This window comes from Ursus arctos, unplaced genomic scaffold (assembly GCF_023065955.2).
Source record: "Ursus arctos isolate Adak ecotype North America unplaced genomic scaffold, UrsArc2.0 scaffold_23, whole genome shotgun sequence".
Taxonomy (NCBI): domain Eukaryota; kingdom Metazoa; phylum Chordata; class Mammalia; order Carnivora; family Ursidae; genus Ursus; species Ursus arctos.
Window position 1 is genome coordinate 21,800,102 of NW_026622908.1, and position 27,720 is coordinate 21,827,821.

General features: G+C 42.8%; 1 protein-coding gene across 2 annotated transcripts in view; it reads left to right on the forward strand.

Annotated features, from left to right (window-relative positions):
- The window catches only part of CAT (catalase), a 36,540-nt gene continuing 8,820 nt past the window's right edge, over positions 1 to 27,720 (forward strand). The window contains exons 1-9 of one of the 2 annotated variants that reach the window (XM_026512137.4): positions 1 to 448; positions 14,717 to 14,888; positions 16,134 to 16,244; positions 17,237 to 17,367; positions 17,830 to 17,934; positions 18,531 to 18,656; positions 21,229 to 21,420; positions 22,063 to 22,215; positions 25,206 to 25,344. In XM_026512137.4, coding sequence (XP_026367922.1) covers positions 383 to 448; positions 14,717 to 14,888; positions 16,134 to 16,244; positions 17,237 to 17,367; positions 17,830 to 17,934; positions 18,531 to 18,656; positions 21,229 to 21,420; positions 22,063 to 22,215; positions 25,206 to 25,344 — 1,195 coding nt within the window. In that variant the 5' untranslated portion in view covers positions 1 to 382. The remainder of the gene's footprint in view (positions 449 to 14,716; positions 14,889 to 16,133; positions 16,245 to 17,236; positions 17,368 to 17,829; positions 17,935 to 18,530; positions 18,657 to 21,228; positions 21,421 to 22,062; positions 22,216 to 25,205; positions 25,345 to 27,720) is intronic. The other variant, XM_057317551.1, reaches the window with a different exon arrangement.

Sequence of the window (27,720 nt, forward strand, 5' to 3'; positions counted from 1 at the left end):
GAGAGTCAGGGCCCCTTAGGTGGGGCCCAGCTCTGGGTTCATAAGTCCCAGGGTTGGGAGTCAGAAGGGCGGGACTCCCCTCCCTTTTCACACACCTCTCTGGCCTCTCCCAGTCCCGGGGTACAGTCTCCTTCCAGAGGAGACCCAGCGCCTTGTCCGTCTCCTCCCGCCCATATTTGGCTTCCAATCCCATCCTGCCTGACGCTGGAGCGGCCAATCAGGAGGCGGCATCCCCGCGGGGGCGGGACGAGGGGGCGGAGCTGATTGGCGGAGTCTGAAGTCGCCTACTTCAGGCGCAGGGTGGTAGACGGGTTCGTCCGCTGAGGGTGGAGACCAGGGAGCAGAGGCCGCCTGCAAAGTTCTGCGAAGCCAGTCGCACACCATGGCGGACAGCCGGGATCCAGCCAGCGACCAGATGAAGCTCTGGAAGGAGCAGCGGGCCGTGCAGGTATAGCCTGCGTCCCCCGAGCCGGCCGGAAGGTTTGCGCAGAAAGCTGGGTGTCGGCAAATAACGGCCCCGGCTTCGCCTGCGCAGCGGCATTGCGGGGGGGGGGGGGGGGGCTGTACCACTGGTCACGGGCCGGGGTGGGCGCTGCTTTCAGTCCCGGTGGACTCTTCCATTCCTGGGGAGGAGGGGAGAGGGTTCTGGGGCCGGGGGCACGCCTGCAGGGCTTGTTGTCCGCCGCAGGGCGTGGGTGATTGGCTCCGAATTTTGCAGTGTTGCCAGCTGGGACAGAGGTCGCAGCTTGAGGGAGGAATGAAGGCTCATGGGGAAAGAGGCAGAGAGCTACAGCTGCAAGAAAGGAAGTGAGGGGGGAAGTGGGAACGGGGCTCTAGCCTTGACCTTGCTCAAGCAATAACTACAAGCTTCCATATTTGCGGGGTGCTGTGGGGGCAAGAGTCGTGTTTGATCATCTTGGTAACCCCAACAGCAGTCACAATATCAGATACTCCGTACGCATGATATTCAACGACGAAATAAAGAATTTTTACGTCCATGATTCCATTTGCATCTAAAAACACCATGCCTAACATTTTAGAGCTAGAAGCGACATTAAGGATTGGTTAATGCGTTTATTCACACGTATTCTTTGAGTGCCTGCCTGTGCTAGTCACTGTGGTGAGACAAGGTGTACAAATGCCAGTGAGGCAAGAACTACAGTGTAGAGAATCTTAAGGTCTAGTCAGGGAGATAACACAGGTAAACAGGTGATTACCATGCGGCGTGGCGAAGGCGCTATTGTATGTTACCTGTAAAGTGTAAAGGGAGTGACGGGACTTGGCTGGAAAGCTTCCCAAAGCACGTGACATCTGAACAAGAACTTTAAAGATGAGAAAGGAGTTCAGCTCCGTGGTGGTGGGTGAGGCTTTCCTGGCCTGTATCCAGGGGCACAGTCTCAAAGAGCATCTTTGAGCAGGTTGGATTAGTTGGGAGTGCTTCTGATTGGAGTCTTCTTTTGTCATATTGGCCCAGAGAGTCTTGAGAGACTTGGCCATTTCCCATGGCAGAGAAAGGGCTAGAGCCATGCTTTTTCATATCTTAATGCTCTTTCTCAAAACTGGGTTAGTATTCATGAACTGGAGTATTAATGCTAAGTGTCCATAAATTGCTTTATAATTCCCTGCTCTTGAGAAGGTTATCCTGCCCCTCTAAGGGTCTGGCACATCTCTCTTCTAGTTTTGTCCTTTATTATATGCCAGGAAGGTAGTTCAGTTTTTCATGAGTTCCTAACGTGAGCCAGAGAGACTTGGAGTCTTATTAGGACAGGCAGCTAGTTAGTAGCAGAGTCAAGATTAGAACGTAGCTGCTGGGGGCCAGGATTCTTTCTGTATCTAGTGGTTGCTAAATCCTGATTCATACTGAAGTTTTCATGATACTCTGTGAACTGAGAACAATATGGACAATGTAGTGAGTTTTTCATAAAGCACAATTTATTCATTTTTAAAGGACCCCCCCTTTGTTCTGAGACTAGCTTGCCTCTTCATTTTGAGAATCATTAACTGTTGTTAAATCATTACAACACTAGTGGCAATCTACCCTACATGGTTGCCCATGTGTGAAACATCCGGCTCACGAGAACACATCTATAATGGGGGGCTCAGAGTTGAAATACTGTTGTCTCCTCTGCCAGTGACATCGCTGTGCACTGTGTACATGGTCCTGATTGGCAGTCACTTTAATGTCCTGTTCACTTTTAGCTGCTGTCGGTGAAAACTGCTTATTTCTTTGAGGTGAACTCCCTCCCACCCCCCCACCCCTGCTGATCCTCCAAAGGGAATTTTGCATTTGTCCCATAGCCTTTATAATTTTCCAATGCTTTTTATGGAAAATTTCATACACTGAGAAGAGTCGAAGGAATCATGCAGGAATCATGCAAGAGTCGAAGGAATCACCACATTTTGCTATGTGTCTTTTATTACATGTTATCCTATATGTCCATCCCTTTGTGTATCCATTAACCTCCCCCTTTCTTGTGGGTACATTTCAGAGTAGGTTGTAGACATCAGTAGACTTTACCCCTAAACACTAAGCATGCAAAACAGAGTTTAATGTTTATGTGTTTAAGGTGTTGCGGAAAAATAAAAATCAGACCGGCAAGAGACCAAGTGACACTCGGAGAAGTAGAACTCGGATTTATTTTACGCCGGTGGGCCCGGATGAGCTTGTGCTCAAAATTCTGGGCCCTGGGCAATGGGGTTATAGGGCTTTTATAGGGGACTGCAGGCAGTCGGGTTCCAAAGGCTATGCTGACTGTTGTAGGTGGGTTTAAACTGGGGGAGTGGGGGCTGCTTTAGAGGGGAGCCTGTGGTGGGAAGCCTGTTTACAGAAGCTGGTTATCTCTTGCTCCCAGTAGGGCTTCTGGTTATCTCTAGTTTATTCTTAGTAACTTTCCATCTTCTGGGGCCTCCTGGCCTGGGCCTGCTCTGGGCAATTTTCCTCTTCAAAGGTAATACGTACAGTGAAAGATACAAATATTAAGTGTACCATTGCATGATATTTTGATAAATATATACACATTTGAATCCTGTTCCCTCATCAAGATACATAGACAATTCTTGCCACCCTGGAAATTTCCCTCATGCTGTTTCCCAGTGATTTACTGCAACCCTTGCAATCTTGCCCCAGGCAACCACCCTTTCGTTTTAACCATTGGCTTATGTACTTTTGTGTGTTAACACTTCTTTCATTCAGCAAAAATGTTTCAAGATTAAAAAAAGAAAAGCATGTTTTAATGCTTTTAATTCACTCATGATGTTGTTTGTCTCAGCAGTTTGTTATTTTTATTGCTGAGTAGTATTCCATTGGATGAATACAGACCATTTGTATATCCTGTTGCTGGGCATGTGGGCTATTTCCATTATTTGGCTCTTAAGAATAAAGCTGCAAGGAAAAGTCTTAAACAAATATTTTTGTGCACATATGCTTTCATTTCTTTTAGGAAATACCTGCAGTATGTTGGGTCATAGGGTAAGTGAATATTTTATGAGAAACTGCTAAGCCTTTTTCCAAAGCGTTTATACCGTTTTATACTTCCATCAACTGTGTATGAGAGTTCCAGTTGCTCTACATTCTGTCAACTTTGGTATTGTCAGTCTTTTAATTTTAACCATTCTTGTGAGTGTGAAGTGATGTCTCACTGTGGTTGTAATTTGCATTGTTTTGATGACCAGTGAGAACTGAGCGTCTTTTCACGTGCTTATTAACCATTGGTGTATGTTCTTCTGACATAGCTGTTCAAATCTTCTGTCCTTTAAAAAATTAGATTGTCTTTTTATTGATCCATAGCTCATATTTGAAATCATATGTGGGCTAAGTGCTATAATAATTCCAAAATGTGTAATGGTATAAATGTATTAGAAATTTATTTCTAATAATTCCAAAATGTGTAATGGTATAAACGTATTAGAAATTTATTTCTTTCTTACATGATGGGCCGCAGTGGTTTAGGGTGACTACTCTATGGCCCACAGTTATTGAGAGAGGGTTCCAGGCAGACAGAGGCTCCCCCTTTGACAACACTTAGCTTTAAAGGTTGCCCTGGGCATCACTGTCCAGTCATAGAAGGTTAAGAACATGGAAGAGGGTATGATGGAGGTTTAGGGACCAGGCTGTAAGTAGTGTAGGTCACTTCTACTCACTTCCATTGGCTCCATTAGCTCTGATGGCCTGTTACCTGACCACACCTAACAGTGAGGGCAGCTGGGAAATGCGGTCTACCCCTGTCCAGGTAGCTGACTTACTATGTTATCCAAACCATCTATTCCATACGAACATCTGTTTAGCCATTTCTTGTGATGTGATGGACAGATATAATCTTTTTTTTAAAGATTATGTCATTTTTACTTTTTGACATTAAAATATTCTTTCTCTTAGAAAATTATGATAATAATTGATGATGCGTGTCTGTGTGTGTATTTTTTTTTTTTAAATTCTCCCCGTATTTGGCAAATGCCTCTATGTAAGTGGGTAGCTCTGTATCATCATGTTTCCTCCTACTCTCTGGTTTTTTATTTTTTCTTTCTTTCTTCCTTTTTTCTTTCTTTCTTTCTTTCTTTCTTTCTTTCTTCCTTTTTTCTTTCTTTCTTTCTTTCTTTCTTTCTTTCTTTTCTTTCTTTTCTTTCTTTTCTTTCTTTTCTTTCTTTCTTTCTTTTTTTGTAAGTAGGCTCCACATCCAGTGTGGAGCCCAGCACGGGGCCCGAACTCACAACCCTGAGATCAGGACCCAAGCTGAGATCAAGAGTCAGACGCTCAACCAACTGAGCCACCCAGGTGCCCCTTTAGTTTTTATTTTATTTTTATTTTTTATTTTAAGTAGGCTCCATGCCCCATGTGGAGTCCAATGCCGGGCTTGAACTCACAACCCAGAGATCAAGATCTGAGCTGAAATCAAGAGTTGGACGCTTAAATGACTGAGCCACTCAGGCGCCCCCTGGTTTTTAAAATTTTCACTGGACTGTGAGAACTTTAAGTTCAGGACCTACTAGAGAAAGGCACCCTGTTGTCTCCTCCCTTAAGAACCAGATGCAGAATGTCAAGCTAGGGGTAACCTCCTTTGGAGCCAGAGTGTCAACCAATGTGAAAGCAATTTATTGAGAATCTCTTCTTGTACTCAGATTTTGCTGCTGACAAATGAATTGGGAGCTTTGTAAATCTTAATAAATGATCATTGAATCAAATATGCTCATAGGTATGACTTGGCTCTTCCGAAAAATCTTTATTTCTCCTTCTTTCAAAATACATTGAAGGGAAGGAATTGGTTCTCCAGGTATTCCCAGTCACGTTGGTTGGAGCTTAAGTAGGCACGTTCTTGCTCATCTGTTAGAATGCTCTTCCTTTTGGATACTTAGGCTTAGTTATAGCCTCTGATCCCTTAAAAATTGGAGAATTTGAACATTTCCAGTTTTACCTTTTTTAATAGTCCTTTATGACCTGGAAGAGAGGTTAGGTCTTGGTCTATCCATTCCTGTCACTGAGTCACAAGACAGAGCCCATGAGGATTTATGTATCTTTTAGGGTAATTTGATAATACCTACCTTGCTATTAACACTGCCAACATTTGGGATGGAGAAGGGTTTATTGATAACAACTTATGCCCATGTGCTTTTGTTTCACTTGGGGACTGCCTAGGCGTCAGATTGCTGGGTCATAGTGTGGGCACGAGAGAGACATGAGAAGTAGAATCAGATTTTCTAAGCTTTCATTTGTTTTAGCCAATATTTAGCCCACTCCATATTTTTCTCCAGGTAAGAAAAGATAGGCTGATTGTAAAATGTAAACCAAGCAGGTCTTGATTTTTGTTTAGTTTTTTCTCATTTTTGTTCTTTATTTTCTTCCTGAGTACTGTGGCTGCTGTGGTTTCTACTAAAAAGAGTCAAGGAATCTTTTACACTTGTGGATCGACTATGCTTCATTTTTTGAGCCTTTCTTTCTCATTTCCTCTTATTCCCTACTGTTTTGAAAGATCGAAGGACTAGGCCAGTTCTTAGTGCTCCGAGACTTAAGATAGTTTCAAGGCAGAGAAAACCTCTTGCAATAGCTATTATTTTGTGTATTTTGAAGGTTTTATTCTTGATAGGATTATTCTAAATGTTTGCTAATGATGGAAAACCAATAGCAATGTTTTGACCATTTCTTGCTGGAAGCCTTGATATGTCACCAAGAAGGGAGAGGAAAAAAAAAAAAAAGCATTAGCGATTAATGTGACACTTTGACTATTACACATACTAATATAAAACAGCCTGGCTTGGAAAACAAACATTTCCCATTTGGGTGAAGGAGGAGGTGTTGAGTTCAGTCTGTGTGTGCTCAGAGATCCAGCCATATGACCTTTAAGTCTGACATTTATCTTCCTTGTAAAAGGCAACTTTTATTTTATTTTTTTCTGGAATTAAAACCACCCACTAGTTCTGTCTCCTGGATTTTTAAAATTTTTGTGTGTCATTTGCCCCTCCTCTCTTCCCCCACTCAGTGCAACAGCATGGACAGGCAATTCTTCGCTTGCCTGATAGATCTTATTGTTCCTTGCTCAGGGCACTCTTGTTAGTCTAAGGCCATAGAAGTTGCAGATGTGGTAGCAGTTAGCACACTGCTGAAATGGCCTGTTCGGAAGCTTTCAATATACCTTATTTAGTACCAACAGGATCCATTGGTGTTCTTTATTAAGAACACAGTTTGCATATTATAGTATTATTGTATGGTGACAGATGGTGACTACACTTATCATGGTGAGCACTGAGTAATGTCTAGAATTGTGGAATCAATATGGTGTATGTGTATGTTAATTATACTTGGGGGGGAAAAAAGGCTTGATTTTTTTTTCTTACTCTTTTTGAAAAGACTTCATGTTTTCCATGATATGTTAATATTTTTTTGAGTGGCCATACCCTAGGTGGAGGGTACAGGATAACTTAGACAATGAGTAAAGTAGAATGAAAATCAGTCTTTCTTCTTGAGCTTAGAATGACCTGCTGTCATTGACTTACACAAGGCACCTGGTGGCTTAACCATGATGAAGTCCGCTTACAGGACTAAATTCATCCCAGTGATGAAGTCTGTGTGTGTAGCCCAGGAAGCATAGTTTTTGGTCATTAAGGAAATCAGAAACATTTCCCAGTGTTACCACTTCATGTATTTCGATCTTGTGAATCACCCCGGTGTGATGTGGCCTTAATTAAGGTGGGGCACCTTCTGATGCTTAGAATGTCTTAAGGTTAATTTAAAAAAAAAAAAGCCCATCAAACTACATCTGGAATTTAGTATTAAATGGCCCACGTGGTAGTTAGGGTTTTCCACATTTTCTAGTGATGATAAACCCTCTCTGGGCAGGAACCGGCATTAACCATCTGGTCGGTTGCCCAGTGTGTATTTCGTGTGCAGTGCTGAATTCTGCTCTTTGTCTTGACCAAATGGGTGACTATAGGGAAAGAATTCAGTATGGAGTGTGGTTAGCATATTGTGGAGAATTTCAAACCAGAACTGAAGTAGTGAGGATTGTGTAATGACCCTCCCAAGCGCCTGTATCTCCAAAAGATGACTCTTTAAGAATACCATTGTCACACCTAGAACACAAGCAGTAATCGCTTACGTTCCTCAGCCAGTCAGTGTGTTCACTTTCCCTGATTGTGCAGAAAATAGTTCACCTATAGACCTGAGATGACTGCCTTTAGAAAGGCCTACTCGCAAGGGTGGCTCCTGGCTGGCGTCTGGAAGCTGGATTTCGGGAAGGCTCCCCCACCTGAGCTGATAAGAGCGGCTGACTGTGCCAGAACCATGCAAACAATGTGGTGTTTACTGAACGCCTGCTCTCCTGCTGGGAGCTCGAGGGCACCTCCACCATCAGCTCCTTATATAAACCCCGTGCGCTGAGTCTCTAATGAGCTTCCCTGCTAGACAACATTTCATACGTGTTGCTGTATCTCACTGGGGGATTAAGTGTGTCCCGTGTGATCCCCTGGGAGAGGACTCTGGAAGCTTGCGCTGGTTTCCTCTGGACTTCACTCCACGTGCCTTTCTCCTTGCTGGGGTTTTGCTTTGTATTAAAATGCTGTAATAAATTAGAGCCTGAGTATGACTCGGTGCTAATTCCCGTGACTCCTCCTAAGGAATCACCTGGAGCTGGGTGGTCTTGGAGACCCTTGGCACGTCTGTCTTTCTGTCTGCTTTTTAATGCTTTGTTCAAACCCAAATCTGAATAAGGTTCACACATTGCGTCCATTGATATGTCTTATAAGCCCTGCTTTATCTTCTGGTGGTTACAAACACAGTTCATAGTGGTTTAGTGAAGCCGTGAGGGGTTAGGCTTGATAGCCAGGATTCAAATTGTGGCCTGACCACTGGGCAGGTTACTTCACCTCCCTCCCCCTTGGTTTCTCCATATTAGAAATAGGATAATAATTCTCCTTACCTTGAAGGATTGTTGGGGACTCATTTATGTAATACATGTGTGTAAATTAATGTATGTCAGTTACCAGCACATAGAATGCGTACAGGACATGTTAGCTCTGCTGTTTTAAGAAATGCTATTGTGTTGTGGTTAAGAGTTTGGATTCTTGAGCCAGTTTGCTTGGGTTCAAATTCTGATTCTGACCTTTTCTAGGTGGATGACCTGGAGCAAGTTGCATAACTTCTCTGTACCTCAGTTTCCTCTTCTGTGTAATGGGGATTATACTAGTACTTACTTCAGATAGCTGGATTAGATGTGATAACCCAAGTAGATTTTAGAACAATGCCCACATACAAAGCTGTTATTGTTGTTCTGAGGTTTGAGACCATCTAGTAAGACCTCTCAACACACACATTCTGTACCCAAGCTGAATCAAGAGTCAGCGGGATGAGTGAGTTCCAAGTGTTACCTTTATTACTGGTAGACGCTTGATTGGAGAACGTGGCTTAGGAGTTTGGGCCAAGAAGGCTTGCTGAGATTGCACCCCTGTGTTGAATTTATCCCTTGCATTTAGGCAGTGGAGATTACCAGGCCTGTCCCTGGGAGAGCAGGATGTGTGCTGAAGGATATGTGCTGCCTGTGGCCACTGGCTTCCAAAGGGGAGAAGGATGAGGGCCCTGTACAGGCCTGAGTTCTTTTTGCAAACTGCCCAGTCCCTTGGAATGGGCCAGGAGGCCTGGAGCATTCTGGTTTCTCCCCTTTGCCCCAAAGAATTTGAGGGCCAAGACAGTCTTTGGTTTCCTGTACATGGGTGTGCACATTGTAGATGTTTGATGAGTCTTTGTTGAAAAAGTATAGTGTTAAGCAATAATTTGCTAGAAAATATCAGGTATATTCTGTGTTGATCTCTGAGAATGAGAAGCTGTCATTATGACTCCTTCGGGTTTGAAAGTTAGGGATGGGTTGGGGCGCCTGGGTGGCACAGCGGTTAAGCGTCTGTCTTCGGCTCAGGGCGTGATCCCGGCGTTCTGGGATCGAGCCCCACATCAGGCTCCTCCGCTATGAGCCTGCTTCTTCCTCTCCCACTCCCCCTGCTTGTGTTCCCTCTCTCGCTGGCTGTCTCTATCTCTGTCAAATAAATAAATAAAATCTTTAAAAAAAAAAAAAGAAAGTTAGGGATGGGGCTGTATTACCAATCTTTGTCAATTAAAAAATGGAAGAATGATGTTTAGTAAGTTCTTGGAACTTCTGTGAGCAGAGGACACTAATAAATGGAAACTGCTGATAGAATATTTTATTAGAGAAAGCCAACCTTCCTCTTCCCAGCAAAATTTCTTCGTTCATGTCTTAACTCCAGCCAAAAATTAGAAAGAGCAAAGCCAAAATGGAATTTTATTTTGAGTCCCTGCTTTTAATAATGGTGTCAATTTTTAGCCAAGCCAGAGTACTTCTTTGCCAATTTCTGCAGCAGTTTTCATAACATTTGTCTAAAGGTGTTCGATCAGAATTAAAAGTTATAAATTCAAATATTTCCCATTTATTTTTGGGAGGGGAGATGCAGGGAGAGGGATAGGCATTTGTTGCTTCCTCGTTCTACTTAGAAATATCTTTCTCGGCCATTTTGTGTTGGCCCATAGTTTAATTTGCTCACATGTTGAATCCACAAGCATTTTTTTAAAAGATTTTATTTATTTATTTGAGAGAGAGAGAGAGAGCAAGGAGAGGAGCAGAGGCAGAGAGACAAGCAGACTCCATGCCGAGCACAGAGCCTGAATCAGGGCTCAATCCCATGACCCTGACATCATGACCTGAGCCATGATGCTTCACCAACGAAGCCACCCAGGCATCCTACCCAAGCCTTTTTTTGTGTACTTGTTGATAACGACATCATGTCAGGTGTCAGGGATATAGATGTAAAATGAGTATACCATATAGAACGGAAAAACAGTGAAGCAAATAAGGAATTATAAATATTTTGTTCTGTGGGGCACGAGAAGATTCCCCCTTGGCCCACCTCGAGGGATGGCATGGGGTGTGGGCAGGAAGAGCAGTTCAGGAGAAGCTTGTATGAATGTCATGGATAGTTGTCAGCCAGAAAGATGTAAACACCTTAACAGGTACGAATGCCACTTTTCCTGAGAGAGAAAGCACTTAGAAATCTCCAGCAATGAAAAGCTTTTCTGTCATTTAAACATTCTAGTTCTAAAGTGATCTAAGTTTAACAACAACAACAACATAGTAGTCAACAAGTGGGAAGAAATCTCTTTGCCTGTCGTACTTGTTACATATAACAAGTAGACCTGTGCCCCAACATTGAAATCTGTGTAAAATCACTTAAATTCTCCGATCATACAGCATCACCCATTAAATGGGAGTAATAACATGTCTCTCACTAGATTATTGGAGGCTTAAGTGAGATGAGTTATGTAGCTAAGATAAAGCCTTGCCTATGGCAGGTGCTTCAGAAACGGTTGTTACGAAGGGAAATTGGGAATTCTGTACAGTTCTGTCAGTTGCATTGATCCTCTGTCCTTCTTGGTTGGCTTTGGACCAGAAATGGCCACCCTCCATCCTATTACTAGAGAAAGCCCAGAGCTGGCATCCTGGGATGTTGTTTCTTTGGTCTGTTGCCTGCAAGAAACAGGGACACAGGCTAGGGGGTGTGGCTGTGTTCTGGTTTACCACACTCACTGTCCAGCAGGAGCCCCTGTCCTGTTGTTTGTGCAGAACATAGAGATTCCTCTTGCCAGGCAGCCTCTATGGTCTGTGGGGATGGGGTGGGGGCGGGGGGGGGGGGACAGGGACAATACCAGTGGAATGAATGAGTGTTGAACTGAGTGTGTCTGAGGGGCCCTTGTTCTTAATGCTGAGCCCTCTGGGTGGCACCATGAGGGGTCCATGTTGGGATGGTTGAGCTTCGAATGTGACCCAGGTGCCCTATAGCTGCTTTTTGTGTCCTTGACCTGCAGACAGGCTCAGACTTACTTCCCCCTCCAGCCTTTTCTTCCCTAGCACCCGTATAAAGCCTGCTGTCCAGTTGCCCCCCGCAGCTTGTCTGGCAGCTGCTGGCCCGGACGTTTGTGGGCTTTTGTTCCCCCTTCTTCTCTCCTTTCGTCCCCTCCTGACCCTCTGCCCTTCTCAGCTGGTGCAGGAAGTGGCTTCACCTGGACGCACCTAATCAGGCTTCCTCTTCCAAGTCTTCCGTTCCTGGCTATTTTTGTGGTTGTTTGCAGCCCTGGAGGGCTGGTTTTCACTGCTCTCCACTGACTAGCTCAGAAGTATCCGAAATGCTAGAGATTGCTGCAAGTTTGCCCTAAACCAGAACAAAAACAAATTGTAGTTAGCATGGGGTTGATCGCCGTGCTCGGTGCATGGCTCTGACCATGGAATTGGACACAGGGCGCTCACCGCCTTCTTTCTGAGGCACCAGCTCTCCCCCCTTCCTTTTCTCGCTGCCGTTCGAGAGACACGTGTTCATAACCTCTGCTTCCTCCCCTCCTGCATTCCTTGGCCTGCTCACTGTGACGTACACCTCCAGTGTCACTGATGTAAAGTCAGACACAATGGTCAGAATCCTTTATTACGGGACCTCATGCACCCCATCGGAGTCATCTTTTCCTTGGTTCAGGTCACACCGTCAGTAGTGGTCAGTGGCTGGCTGCCTCTCGTTTTGTTACTTTATTTACCCTTGAAACTGTCATGGGACTGGTCACCAGAGGCCCCAGGTTTCCAAGACCAGAAGCCTCTTTTCAGTCCTCAATCCCATTGGTCTTTGTGCAGCAAGTGCCTCTGTTGGCTTCTGTTCCGAAGTTCTCTGTCCCAGGGTCCAGAGTCCATGACAGGTTTCTTCCCTGCCTCCTCATGTGTTCTTTCTCCTTCGCTGCCTCTTCCCTTCCTTGTCCCTCGGTGCCCTGTCCTCGGACACTTCTGTCTCACCCTGCCTCTCTTCCACGTCCGGCTCCCTCCCGGTCATGGGCACACACACATTCCTCCGCCCCTGCCTCTCTTCCGTAAGTGTTTAGTGGCCATAGTTTTGGTGTAACAGTCTTGACAAAGGAATTTACGCGCTAACTAGAGCTGCTTTTGAGTTGGATTTGAAGACCACACTTTGCCAGCCTGGAGCGAACCTCCTATTTCCTTGAGTCTGAGACGCCGTGCACTGTGAAATGTACCAGTGTCTCATGCTCTGCTCGGAAGGAGAAACCCCTGCCTGTCCAGACCAGGACTCATTGCTAAGATGCCGCAGATGGTAAGACATACCCCGGTTTTAAAGATCTTAAACTAATACAAAAATCGTGTATGTTACCGTCCATGAAGTATCGTAGTTAACATTTGTTTAAGAGCCTGTGCTCAGCAGCGGCCCATTCTCTAAGGAATTTTCCCTCTGAGTTGTAATTATTTCTCTGAAGAAAGAAAGTAGAGAAGAGGAATCTTATTTAGGGACTTTCCTCATAAAAATGATTACATATCTATCATATGTTTCTTTGTTTTATATGCAGTCATTTTAAGCTGAAGATGTGAATAGAACTCTAGTGGGTGTATGAGTCTTATTTATTAATTCTGAAGTTTCCAAGATCTCTCTTGTTTAGTGCATTTTCCCAAAGAGCTCATGGTATTTTTATAGTTTTTAAAGTGACCCCTCTCCTCCTAATATCCCTTCTAGGGAAGAGACAGGTATTGACCTTCTCTTAATATTCAGAGCAGGTGTACCCGGAGAGGAAAAGTTATACACTCCACTCCAGGTTTGTAAAAAGTCTGTGCATGATGCTTTTCTGGGCACATGAAGTTGGTACCATGCACTTTCATCACTAGACCTTTTTGAGTCATTCTCCTAGAATGGAGGTGGCTTGGCTTTGCCCCCCCCCCCCATCTCCTCTGGCTTCCCAGTGACCAGGGAAGACATTGGAGAGGCAGTTGTCCCTGGTCAGGAGTAGAGGGTATGAGCCAAGATGACGCTAAGAGCTGCTTAGGATCGTTTACTTAAAGAATGCTGCTGCTCCCATCCTAGAGAAGGAACAGCCGGGAGACTTCCGATGTACCTGATACTGGAGAATCGGGTGGATTAAAAAACGAATTCTTTGTTACAGTAAAATAACCTATCCCGCTTCAGGGACCTTTGACATCTTTAGAAAAGTAATACTATAACCCATCTCACCCGCAACAGTTTATTTTCAGTGACAATAAAAGCCATTGACTTTTTTGGCTCTTTTGTCTTGGAATTGGAAAGAGATGTTGCAAAGAGCCTGACCTACGCTGCTTGAGAGAAATGGGGGTGATCCGGGATGAGCCACTTGAACATCTGTAGCTGTCAAAAAGCAGCTGCAAGTTGACCATTGACCAGAATGGCTTCTCCAGTGACTATCTTCTCATGATCAGTTTGGACATTCAGTGTTGGGGGGATCCCTCTCTGGGGGTTTCCTGTGTAGAACTCGGTGGCTGTATCAAGAGCAGGAGCTGAGCGAGTTGGCAGCTTAGTGAGCCATCTTTCTGCTCTTCAGAGCAGACTTCTTATTTATTAATTAACTAATTTATTATTTTTTAATAATAATTTTTATTATGTTATGTTAGTCACCATACAGTACATCCTTAGTTTTTGATGTAATGTTCCATGATTCATCATTTGCGTACAACACCCAGTGCTCCATGCGATATATGCCCTCCTTAACACCTATCACCGGCCTATCCCAATCCCTCACCCCCCTCCCCTCTGAAGCCCCCAGTTTGTTTCCCAGAGTCCATAGCCTCTCATGGTTCATTCCCCCTTCTGTTTACCCCCCCCATTCTTCCCTTCCTTCTCCTACCGATCTTCCTATTTCTTATGTTCTATAAATGAGTGAAACCATATGATAATTGTCTTTCTCTGCTTGACTTATTTCACTTAGCATAATCTCCTCCAGTCCTGTCCATGTTGCTGCAAATGTTGGGTAATCATTCTTTCTGATGGCTGAGTAATATTCCTTTGTATATATGGACCACATCTTCTTAATCCAGTCGTCTGTTGAAGGGCATCTCGGCTCCCTCCACAATTTATCTATTGTGGACAATGCTGCTGTGAACTTTGGGGTGCATATGGCCCTTCTCTTCACTACGTTCAGAGCAGACTTCTTAGCAGATTGGTGTTGAGATTTTTTAAGGATTTCTGAGATTCAACTCTGAATTTCAGGCAGTGGCATATCTTACAGGATTTCAGCACTTCGGACACAGGAAGTTTAAGAAGAGTTTGAGCAGAAGGTATAAAAATTGGAAAACAGTGTGCCCTCTGACAATGTAAATAGTGGTTTGATTGCACTGACTCTCCTGTGCTCTTTGTCCTTTTGTGTTCATTCACTTAGAAACCTGATGTCCTGACCACCGGGGCTGGTAATCCAGTAGGAGACAAGCTTAATGTTATGACAGTGGGGCCCCGGGGGCCCCTGCTTGTTCAGGATGTGGTTTTCACTGATGAAATGGCTCACTTTGACCGGGAAAGAATCCCTGAGAGAGTTGTGCACGCCAAAGGAGCAGGTGAGAGCCATGTTTATTTGTTGTAAAAGGATTGTTTCACAACACCTGGTTTAGTTAAAAATTACTTCCCACAGGGTTGGAGCTCCTTTAATAAAAGTGGCAAATCTCCATTCCTGGGAGAAAGGGAAAAAAATGTCCATCGGGAGAGGAATTCGTAATTAAATGATGGTTATTTCTCCGGATTGAGCATGATATATAAAATATTTTAGTGGAAATGCAAGTGATCTTCCTTTTCTTCCATTGTGCACTTTAGTGAAGAAATAAAACTATGAAACTACAGACACGGACATGCAGAAATTGTAGCTAGATTTAGATGGTACACTGACGGGATACATACTGGAGCGAACAGTGCAAAACAGGATAATTGTGTTGGGGGGTGGGTTTGTGGTGATTTTTCCTTTTTTGTCCAAAAGTTGTGTAAAACTTTTGTCTTGCTTTTATTGCAGAAACGCAACATTAGGGTAGTGTTCAAAAGAAAGCTGAAAACTCAATCGGACAAAAAAGCTTGATAGAAAGGAAGAAAATGTTTTTGTCCTAGCTGCTCGCTTGGACTCCCAGTTAGAACTTTTAATTTCTTTGTTTTTTCCTTTCATCTTCTCCAGCTTTTTCTGTGTGGCTTTTCCATCAAGGCGTTTGTATGCTGTTCAGTTTGTAGTTTGGCCTGTGGTGTCTTCCTAAGTGTTTAGTCGATCGTTTCTTTCCCTGTGTTTTCTCCTCTTCCCCCTATTCTCTTTCTCTCCTGGGCCCTCCCTGTGCTTCCAGTCCGCCTCAAGCCCTGTGCCCTTGGGTCAGCCTTGACCCCCGCTGATCTCTCCTTCCTCTTGGTTCCAGCTGCTTAGCGCTCAGTGTAGCGCTGAAGGCTTTGCATTTCGTGTTTGGACATCTATCTTCCCTTTCTTTTTTTTTTTTTTTTTAAGATTTTATTTATTTATTCGACAGAGATAGAGACAGCCAGCGAGAGAGGGAACACAAGCAGGGGGAGTGGGAGAGGAAGAAGCAGGCTCATAGCGGAAGAGCCTGATGTGGGGCTCGATCCCATAACGCCGGGATCACGCCCTGAGCCGAAGGCAGACGCTTAACCGCTGTGCCACCCAGGCGCCCCTATCTTCCCTTTCTTCTGTCAATCTTGGAAGCTCCCAAAGGCCGGTGTTGCACCATCCGTTTCTTTTGTCACCCAGATGCCTATTGAAGCCCCAGTGGTCTGCGATGGTCTCATGATGGGGATTTCTGTGTCTTTCTCATTAGGGGCTTTTGGCTACTTCGAGGTCACGCATGACATTACCAGATACTCCAAAGCGAAGGTGTTTGAGCATATTGGAAAGAGGACTCCCATTGCGGTTCGATTCTCCACTGTCGGTAAGTCCATCTATTTGCGTGACTGGCATCACAGTAACTCGACCCTGTAACTTCTTTGGGGCATTTACGATTACATTTCGAGGAAAGCATACTAGAAGATAGAGAAAAACACTTCTCCAAATGGTAGTCAGGTTTACCGGTAGAAAAAAATTTTTGAGAAATGTAGGAGGTTCCTTTTAATTCTGTTTGTTGAGGTCTTAGGAAATCACACTCAGGCAGAGGCCAGCTCTGCAATTCTGTGACATTTGGAAAGACCTTTCCTACAAGTGGTTGCCTCAGGTGGAAGTGTGGAGTGGGGCACTTACGCAGCAACCTCGATAGCTGCCCTTTATCGGGAACTGACTCTGTGCCATCCATGGTTAGGCGCTCTATAGACATTAGCCGTAATCTCATCTGGAGATGTGCTCTGCAAGGTGGGGTTATTCTATTTCAGAGGTGAAGTGATTTTTTTCAGTAGCGCTAGTACGAATCAGATCTGTCATGCTACATCTCAACACCCCACAGTGCACGGTTGATTCTGTTTTTCTTTCATCTATGTTTGTGCATTTTTAAAATACTGTGGATGCAAAAATAAATGACATTAAGAATCAGAATCTATATTTTCACTCATTTTCTTAATATTAACCTCTTAATTTTGCCTACTCACTAATTCTCCTTGTGTACTATCTTAAACTTTATGATTATTTTCTTCCTTTATTTTAATTTAAATTTTAATTAACTGTTTAAACAAGGCTATCTTATGTTAAATGGATAATCCTTTCAGCTTTTACAGTTATGTACTCTCTCATTACTCTCAATTAATTCTTTTGTTTAATTGGTAGACTGAATTAGCTGGTAGGTGGTAGAAATAATAACCCAGGCACTTAAATACCTGATTTCCTTCGAGGTAGTAGATTGGAAAGGATAGATCCCAGTGTTTCTTAATGACTTTGGGTTTCTTGGATGCCAAGTACTCTGGGTTTTGCTTCATTTTTCCCATTTGAATTTTCTAGCTGGAGAGTCAGGCTCAGCTGACACAGTTCGTGACCCTCGTGGGTTTGCAGTGAAATTTTACACAGAGGATGGTAATTGGGATCTTGTTGGAAATAACACCCCCATTTTCTTCATCAGGGATGCCATATTGGTAGGTGGTAAAGTATATTGCACTCTATAAATGTTTGATTTAAATTGATTTCAAACACTCTGTATTGACCAGCATTTGAGTAGAAGCCCCGGGAAAAGCAGAAAGAAGAGAATTTGGTTGGCCAGATTGCCTTTTTAAGCACATTTTTCTGTATTTAACATCTTTTTGTAAGATCAAATAACAGTTACTATTGGTCTTCAGTTTGGCATTTTAAGATTCACCGACTTCATGGGACTAGTCCAGTTTTCCTTGCAGAGCCTGGAAAATTAATAAAAAGAGGCACTTTGCCCTGGAAACATGTAGAGGGTAAATTTAATTTCAGGGTTTGGCAGTGTAAAATTCTAGGATTATCTTGTTCAGAGTTCTAATCTGTAGACCTAGCAATAAGGCAATGTATAATGTAAGACACCATAATTCCTATAAACTTAGTTTTGGGATTTTTTTTTCTCTTTTTCTGTTTAGTTTCCGTCCTTTATCCATAGTCAAAAGAGAAACCCGCAAACACACCTGAAGGACCCGGACATGGTCTGGGACTTCTGGAGCTTGCGCCCTGAATCTCTGCATCAGGTGGGAGCCCTTCTTTGTCACTCTGGTACAGTGTTTCACCTGAACTCTGCCTCATCGTGTGTCTCTCCAGTTTCGGCTATCTCGCGGGACTTGGTTTCTGACTTTCTTTTTGGGAGGCTTCCTCAGATTTCTTGACCCTCAAGAGTTTTATAATCACTGATTTTGTTACTCTTCCCCTATTCATAGACCTTAAGTGATGCTAGAAACACTATCAATTGGTATTTAACAATATTAAAGATTAAAGTCTCTAGTATGAAGTAAAGCTCTTTGTATTAGGGAAAGAAGTGTACAGTGTTACCAAATATATTGACGGTTAAAGTAGATTTTGAATAATAAGTTCAGCTACTTTTCAGATTTGTTTTCGCTTCTCTTTACTGAATTCTGAGCCATGAGGTTAATGATTTACATATCATTCTGCTTTAAAATTCTTGTTATTTTGTATACATGATACTAATGATAAACTTTCCTACGGGAACTTGCTTAATGTGTTCCATGTCATTAAGAGATTCTTTGGAAACTTAGGAATATCTTTAAAAAAATCTAGGATATTTTGATTGAAACTGAAAAATTTTAGGCTTTCTTTTTCTGTTCCTTAGGTTTCCTTCTTGTTCAGTGATCGAGGGATTCCAGATGGACACAGGCACATGAATGGATATGGATCGCATACTTTTAAGCTGATCAATGCGAAGGGAGAGGCAGTTTATTGCAAATTCCATTATAAGGTACATGTTGCCTTTGGGGCAGAAGGTACAAGGCTCCCACCACCCACATCTCTTTGCTTCTCCTGAGGATTGGGTGAAGATCAAGGCCTCAGGGCGGGGAGCCTTTCCCGTCCCTCCACTCTGAAGGCTGAGAGGTACTGGTCCAGTTGACTTGGACCGTGACTCTTCTGTTGGCTCCACCCAAGTGAAGGGGAAGTGCGTGGGCTCTCTTTGGTCTCCTCTTTCCGTGTGGCCAGAGGGTAGGAGTACACAGGTACTAACAATGGTCAACCTGTCTTCTCCTTCTGGGCCCTGGGAGCCGTGTGTAAATATTTGGGAAAATGCTCATTTAAGGCTGGTTCTCTGATTTAATGTTCCTGGTGCTGGCAGGTGAATATCCATTCTCCCTAGAGAGGGAAGACCTAAGGTTTTGGTTTGGGCTCACATGGAAGGAGATAATAGAGGCCTCCACACCATGTGAAAGATTTCTACCAGGTTCAGCCTAGCTTTCTAGACTTCTTTGTTGGAGTTTGGAATCAAGCCTTAGCAAACAGTAAAGTGTTGTGTTATGTTGCTTTGCCTTTCCTAGCCCTGAGTCATCGTGCTGAACATAGATATCTTTTGTGGCCCAGGAGGGGACTATGGCAGAAATGGGACATTCCTGTCTATGATACCAACCTCACCATCACTTTAATTCTGATGCCATCTTTCCAGAAACATTTCTCCTAACTTTTTTAGCTCATCCATCCATTTATTTAGCATTTATTGAGGGTGTACAATGAACAGGGCAAAATAAAATCAGTTACAAATGTAAAACAATAAAAATTGTTTTTTTTTTTTCATTTACTTTGATGTAATCATATCAAACAAGTTACCTTTGGGGGAAGCTTTGAGAAGATTTTAGTTAATTGAAGTGGTTCAAAGAGTTCTCTCTTATTATGATCTTGGCATTTATTACATTAAGCAATATTCTCAGAGAACTCTAGAAGGTATTTTAAAAAACCTCTGGTTGCCTAAGAACGTGTTTCCAAATACTTCTGCTAAAATAAGCACAGACCAGAAGTGGACTGAGGACAAATATAGTCTCCTTCTAAATGGTATCTATCCCAAGACCTGTTTTCTTCCGTCTTGTCTTAATGTTTATCTGAACAACTTATGTAGGTATATCAAACAGGAAAACTGTCTCCCCTCTTTATACTTACAACATGGATATATATAATCTTTGGCAGGGGACAGTTTTAAGCAACAGTTGCCCCATTGGCTTGTAACGGCCAAAGTGTTATGTCACTGAGAGCAAGGGCTAAATGACTATATCTGGGGCACCCGCATGGTGGTGGCTCTGCAGGCAGACCTGTTTGAATTCAGATCTTCCCTTTTCTGGGTAACTGGTCATATTATTAAAAGTTCTCTGTGCTCCAGCTTTGTCACTGTGAAGTTGGGATAATAATAGCAGCTGTCCATGATCCTGGAAGGATTGGATTGCTTTTGGGCCTGTTCAGCAGAGGGCCCTGGGGTGGCCTGAAACCTACTTGGATATATCAGTCTGGATTATTCTGACCTACGACTAGTATTTTCTAAGCCCAGGGATTCAGTTAAAATCAGGAAGGTATTGCAGTAGTATTGTACAATTTAATGTATTAGCTCTCTTGGTGATCTGCAGATTGTGACCTCTATTTTTAAATCCGGAAGGTGACTGTGCTTCTGGTCTGATGGTAAGAAGGGATCAAATCTTGCCACTAGCTACAGAGAGTTAGAATTTCTGTGGTAGAGTTTCAGAGTTGACTTTGCTGAGGAAATCTTTCCATGCTTGGCTTGTGGGCATCTTTCAGAATAAGATACAGGAAAGAATCTGTAGAAGAAAGGCAGTATGATGTGATAGGAGCGTTAGTGAAAGTAAAATAAAAGGAAGAGAGTAGGGGTGGAGGGATGCTGGCTAGCACAATATCAATAATTGATTTGAGCTATTACAAAACAGGGAATTAAAAAATTGCTTCATGCAAAAAAATTATTTTCTTATTTTTTAAATATTTTTTGATTTTTTTTCTTATTTGAAAAGTAACATGAGTATAAAAACTCAAATAATAACCACCCTGGAAAATAATTTTGAAGTTCCTCAAGAAATTAAATATAGAATTATCATATGACCCGGCAACTTTGAGATATATGCTAAAAAAATCCACTGAATTGGACACTTTAAAATGGTTAAAATGGTGCATTTTATGTTATGTATATTTTATGCCAAAAATTTTTTGGCTTTTCTGAAGATAGTAGTACAGCGTTCTTTATATGGGTGAGAAATTGAAAATAAATTATATGTTAACCGTTAAAAAAATCCAAATGATACAGGATGCAGAAAGAGAAAGATAGGACTAATTTTAAATATGAAATGTATATACAGATTCCCTGGACATTTTAAAGAATCAAGATAACCAAGTAGAGTTTCTTGTCGATGAATTCCTATTTGTATCAGATTTGAACAAGGAAAATCCAGTTTTTGAGTTGCGTTACTCATCATCCTTCGGTGAATAACTGATTAAAGTTCCATAACTTTGCCAATACATTTCAGTTTGAGCTGTTTTCTCTCATTCTGTAGACTGACCAGGGCATCAAGAATCTTTCTGTCGAAGACGCAGCAAGACTTTCTCAGGAAGACCCTGACTATGGCCTGCGGGATCTTTTCAATGCCATTGCCACAAGCAACTACCCCTCCTGGACACTTTACATCCAGGTCATGACTTTTAATCAGGCAGAAACCTTTCCATTCAATCCATTTGATGTTACCAAGGTGAGTCTGTTAACAACTAAATTGTTTTCTTTTTAAAGTCTCTTTGTACCTAATTTACAAATTCCAGTCAAGTTTTCATAATGATAGAGAAGTCATGTACGAAATCCACTTTGGATTTTCCTGGCCTGTGCTTCTCACTTCTAGTTTCCGTTTGCTGCGTTCATTGAACTCCTCAGAGTGGCTTGATCTGTCATTATTCGCAGGGAACAGATCTGGAAGAACTGGTGTCCTTTTGCCTAAGTTGTCAGTATTTACTGTTTACTATTGTGAAAGATTCAACCAGTGCACCCACCTAAAGTTCTTTTCACTTTACTGGATTAAAAAATTATTTTCACTTACTATCGTTAGCTTGATTATATTAGAAAGCTGGTATATTTTTTTTAAGATTTTATTTATTTGTTTGAGAGAGAGAGTGAGCAAGTGAGCAAGTGAGCACGAGCCGGGTGGGGGGAAAGGCAGAGGGAGAAGCTGACTCCTCGCTGAGCAAGGAGCTCAACGTGGGGCTGGGATCATGACCTGAGCCGAAGGCAGACTCTTAACCGACTGAGGCACCCAGGCACCTCGAAAGCTGGTATTTTAGTAAGTAGTTTAATTTCCCTTAGTTGGTTGTTTAGTAATTATGAATATGACATTTATTTTTAGATTTGGCCTCACCAGGACTACCCTCTTATCCCAGTTGGTAAACTGGTCTTAAACCGGAATCCGGTTAATTACTTCGCTGAGGTCGAACAGTTGGCATTTGACCCAAGCAACATGCCCCCTGGCATTGAGCCCAGCCCTGACAAAATGCTTCAGGTAAGCCTGGTGGATTGAGGTCTTCTGAGGCAGGAGTGCAGGTATGTGCGTGGGCGAATGCACACATGTGTGTGCATACACACATACACACATGCTGTAACTTGGCCAGACCTTTATATGAAGAATTAACTAGAACATCACTTAAATTTTAATGAATCTGGGTCCTTAGTTCCTGCGGGTCTAACGGAAGCATCCTGACATTATATTATTACAGTAGAAAGCAAATTTCATAGTGTGTTAAGACTTTGATATTTTTAGTCTCTTAATTTAAAAGTTTCATTAGAAATGCCTCAGGTATTTGTAGAGTAAAGCACACTTTGTTCAGTCTGTCATTGATGGGAGGAAATATTGTTAATTGGTCAATGTAACTTGATTCATTTCCTCTCCCTTGGTGATGCTTGAATTTTTCCATGTGTAAAAAGAGACTGGAGATGGTTTTTATGAACTGAACATATGTCGCCAGCATTTGAAGGCAGTGGGTTAACTTAACCATTTGTCTCAGTAATGTTCCTATGCATCTGCTAGTTTTTCATCACTCTCCACTAGGCTCCCTCAAGGGGAGAAAGAGTGAAAAATACTTTTTTGGATCAGAAATCAGTAGGAAAATAATTGGCTTAATAATTATTAAGTAAATCAATGTCTTGTGGTTTTGGACTCTGACCATGAAACAAAGGTGAAAGATTATTACCTGAGATTACGCCACAGTGACTGACGGCTGTTTCTTATGTAAGCATCTGACTCCAGTTCAGATGTCACTCTCCGTGGAGACAAGCTAAGATCCCATTGTTTTTTTTAATAGTAACTTTTCTGCTTTGACATTGGGAACATCTAAGGCTTTTATAGAAAATAAGTTTTTCTTTAGCTTTCAGTTCAATTTAACATATATCTATATATATACATTTTTTTTTTTAAAGAGAGAGAGAGGTGGCCCACATGTGAGGGGGTGAGGGGCAGAGGATGAGGGAGAGAGAGAATCTTAAGCAGGCTCCCTGACCAGCACAGAGCCTGATGTGGGGCTTGATCTCACAACCTTGAGATCTTGACCTGGTCGAAATCAAGAGTTGGACACTTAAGCAGGTGAGCTACCCAGGCACTCCTTAACTAATAGAGATTGGACACCTCTCTGCGTATGATAGGCTGCTCTGGCTGCTATAACATACAAAAACACAAGATAACTATTAAGGCAGAATGCCATCTGAATTAGGAGAAATCTTGTCTGTTAGGAGGATGATGACAAAGTTTCAAGAATGAGGTAGCGTTTGAGATGGCTTTTGAAAAATGGATAGGATTTCAGTTTTCCACAGAGATAAAATGGGGCAGGAGAGAGACCTGAGTGTAGGCGCGATGGTGGACTGTGTTGGGTATGTTTAAACTGTCAACGGTCACTTCCTAAAGTAGAAGAAATAAGATGGGGTACATTGAGCATATGTCAGAGGGGACTTCAGTGCTTGAGTAGAAGTTTGTACAGTTGTCCCTTTTAGGAAAAGGTTTCTCCAGTTTTGAGAACTGTGATCCGCGCATATCAAGTAGAATCAGTCCAGTTGGTGAACTGGAGGTTAGCGAAGAGAGAAGGAAAGCCAAGCACACCACAGAGCACAGGCAGAAGTGCTTGTGTTGAAAGGAGTAAAGGAAGCCAAGCCCGGGGACCCTGGGCATCCAACCTTCCCTCCCTTGGGGTTGGAAGGGAGCTGAACCATGTGAAGGAGGTTACTGGGAATTGCCAAGGCATGACCTTGTCATTCGTGGGAAGAGCTAAGACTACATAACCCTGGTATTGAGGGAACAGGTGGAAAACAAATATAATCCAAATTCTTTTCACAATCCAGGTCACCGTGGGTCTCTGGGGCCACAGTGAGACCTGGAGACAGTTAACAACACTGAGTCATACAGTTAGAAGAGCCGTGCACCACTGGATGGAGGCCTAGGCCCAGGCAAAGGACCACAGATCATATCCGTGTCCTCTGCAGCAACAAAAAGCAAATGTCTAGAACATTTCATTGAAACTGTTGGGAAGAAAGTCCTAAGAAAAGATGATAAACCTAAATCATGCAATTCTGTTAGTGAATTGAATTATATGAATGAATCCCATAATTTCTGTTGGTATTAATTTTGGCTATGGCAAACATATTTTAAATTTCATGTGTTGTCTTCTTGGTTTTTTTTTTTTTTTAGTGAGTTTAGAAAGTGAAAGGGCTTTTTTTAGTAGGTGCAATCAAGATATCAGTCCCTATCCCAGGCTTTCTACAACGTAAGTCAGTTAGCTGTGAGTTCTGATGGCAGGGAGCTTGCGAGGTGCCGTACACACGGCAGGGAAGGACTGCTGTACTCGTTTAGCCATTTGGTGACCAGTGAGGAACACTTCAAGTGTTTTGAGTTGTGAGATCATATCACCTGTGTGGGGCCCGAGGCTGATGCTCTTGGCAGGAGTGTGTAGGACGTGGTGGAGGAGGAGGGGCTGGAAGTGGAGAGCCAGGTAGGGGGACTTTGAAATCACTCTGACGGGAGCTAATGACTGTCCGAGGGCGATAGTGGCTGTATGGTCATGAATAGTGATCTTTGTTACCTTTCAACGAGATCACGTTAATAAACTTTAAAGTGTTACCCAAAGTGGTAAGCCAGATAGCACTGAAAAGGACGTAGATTCCAGTTAGTGGGGTGGTAGCAGATGTATTTACAATGTGATACATCCTTGAGAGTAGGACGTAATACAAGGCAGGGCACTAACTTGTTATTTGAGGGGGAAGAAGGAGTCCTGACCTAGAACAGGTGTGAAGATCTGTGGCTGTTTGGCTGTACGACGGGGAAGATTAAGGACCATTCAGTTCAGGAGAACTCATTTCACGTGAGAAGAAACTGCTCTTTGGGGGGACAGGCAGAGTTTGGTGGTAACACTGTACAGAGCGCTGTGTGCTTGAAATTTGAAGTGTACAGACCATTCTGGTGTGTGTGTGACTGCGCACACTCAGCGCCTGTTTCATTTATAACTGCAGGGCCGCCTGTTTGCCTATCCTGACACTCACCGCCACCGCCTGGGACCCAACTATCTTCAGATACCTGTGAACTGTCCTTTCCGTGCTCGAGTGGCCAACTACCAGCGTGACGGCCCCATGTGTATGCTGGACAATCAGGGTAGGCCTCATCTGGCTCACTGGGGGTCGTGAGCGGTGGGAGCCCGGGGGCGCCGCTGGCAGAGTGCAGGGGATGCCCTGCCAGGCCCGTGGTCTTCAGGCTCCTGCTCTATGAAGACGACCCAGGGGACCGTCTGCTCTCTGAAGCAAGGAAGGTTTAAACTGCCTGAAGGCTCTGTTTTTGTATCTGTTTGGTATGTTTTATTGAGTTCCCATCTCAGATTTTCCTTGCCATCCATTGAGTAATGAAAGGTGAGAGAAAGATCTTTCACACTGGCTGTTGAAGGGTAGCATTCAGCTTAGGGGTTAGGTTTTAAAGACTTTTCACAAAGTGGACAGTTCCTTATCACTCCTAAATCACTAGGACTTAGACTCTTGGAAGTGCAAAAGCCAAAAATTCCTGTTTCTTGTTTTCCATTGCACTTGGCTGGGCCAAGGAGGAACAAACGTACCTGGGGTAGAGAGGGCATGGGGCAGGTTAGAATAAGGGAGACAGAGTCAATCAAGGAATTCTCCCTCACTTTTTTTTCAAAATGAATATAGTTGAATTCATGTAAATTAACTGGTGAAATGAGACTTCACTGTATTTTGTGCTTTGGAGCTCATTTATCAAATTTATGATTTTTTTAAACTACTGTTTTTGGTACCATGTACAAACAGCCTCTATTTTTGATTACTTGTTCTAATTATAGAATGTTTGATTAATGTTCTTTCCTTTTAATGCTCCCCAGTTTAATATCCATCTTAATTTTTTTTCTTTCTTTTCTTTTCTTTACTTTTCTTTTCTTTTTTCTTTTCTTTTCTTTCTTTCCCTATTTGGGCACATTTGTTTTAGTAATAGGCTGCTTACATTGATCCCTTCAGAAATTTTACTGATGATTTATATTTATAGCCATAGATGTCTGTATTCAAACAAAGTCTACTTTTCTCTGATACAAATAATACATGTGCCCTAAAGAAAATTTGGAAGATATAAGGGAAAGAAGAGAAGGGGAGAAGGACAACCTACTTACAGCCCCAATACTTGAAGGCCACAGCCATTGCATTTTGCTTTATTTTCTGTCAGTTTTCTCTGGGACTGTTTTTTATAGACTTAAGATTATTTTGTTTATATGATTTTGTGCCTTGCATTTGTTACCATTACGACTAAGGCTTTTCTGTGTATTTAATGAGTTTACTTGCTCACTAACTGATTACGTTAGGTGTTTGCAGTACTTCTGCTCCCTGAGGTTTATAGAGCTAATGGGGTGTTTTGTTGCCCAAAGTAACTGATACTCCCTGTGTGGGTCTTCTGCATTTTTATTCTAAAGGGATTTCTTCCTTCCATATTTGTCAGTCCTTTCATTACTGAGACTGGCTGTATCAGAGAGGTTCATGTATATTCTGGAACTTCATTAATAAATTGTATTTACTTCATGTTTATCATTCTTGTTTACCATTACGGTGGCATATGTATGAAAAAACTACTTAAGGATACATTTTGACACACCCTTTGCCTACTTTTAAAGGCTGAGCATTTGGGCTGTGCTCTTGAAGTTTTTTTTTTTTTTTTTAAAGATTTTATTTATTTATTTGACAGAGAGATAGCCAGCGAGAGAGGGAACACAGCAGGGAGTGGGAGAGGAAGAAGCAGGCTCCCAGCGGAGGAGCCCGATGTGGGACTCCATCCCCGAATGCCGGGATCATGCCTTGAGCCAAAGGCAGACACTTAACAACTGCGCTACCCAGGCGCCCCTGTGCTCTTGAAGTTTAATGAAAGAGCTTAATTGTTCCCAGTAGTCAATGACTTGAAGACAACTCCAACTTTGAGGCAAGGTCAGAACTCATTTAGAGATCGAATTTTAAAGTTACTCAAATAGGCACATTCCAAAGAGCTAATTCTTCGTGCGAAGACCACTGGTGGCTGGTTGTTGGAACACTTTGCCCTAGAGGTAGATGAGGCTGACGTAGAATGAATCCCAAGGGCTAATAATTGGGCCGCATGGGGCCCTCCTTCCTCCTACGTGCACTTGGTACCTTGCTGGGTGTGACCTACAGGCACCCCTTGATTATTCACTCTGCATAATCTAGCCTGGCAGTGAGCTGGTTAAAATTCCAGCGTCAGACTTGTTTGTTTAAAACACTCAAGATGTTTCTAGGCCACTCCTGCTTAGGCAGCTTGTGCTCAGGTAATTCAAGCTTCGGCCAACATCAGCTGAAGCAGTTAGGAAAATAAATATGCCAAAATGAAAAAAAAGCCCTTTTATTTATTCTAGAAGTCAGAAAATATATTTTGATTGCATTTGTCATTATTTTTTCTAAAAGTCCAGATAAATGAATGCTGCCATACTAGAAATATCAGACTGAAAAAACAGTCCTTTTTTTATTCACCTGTGGA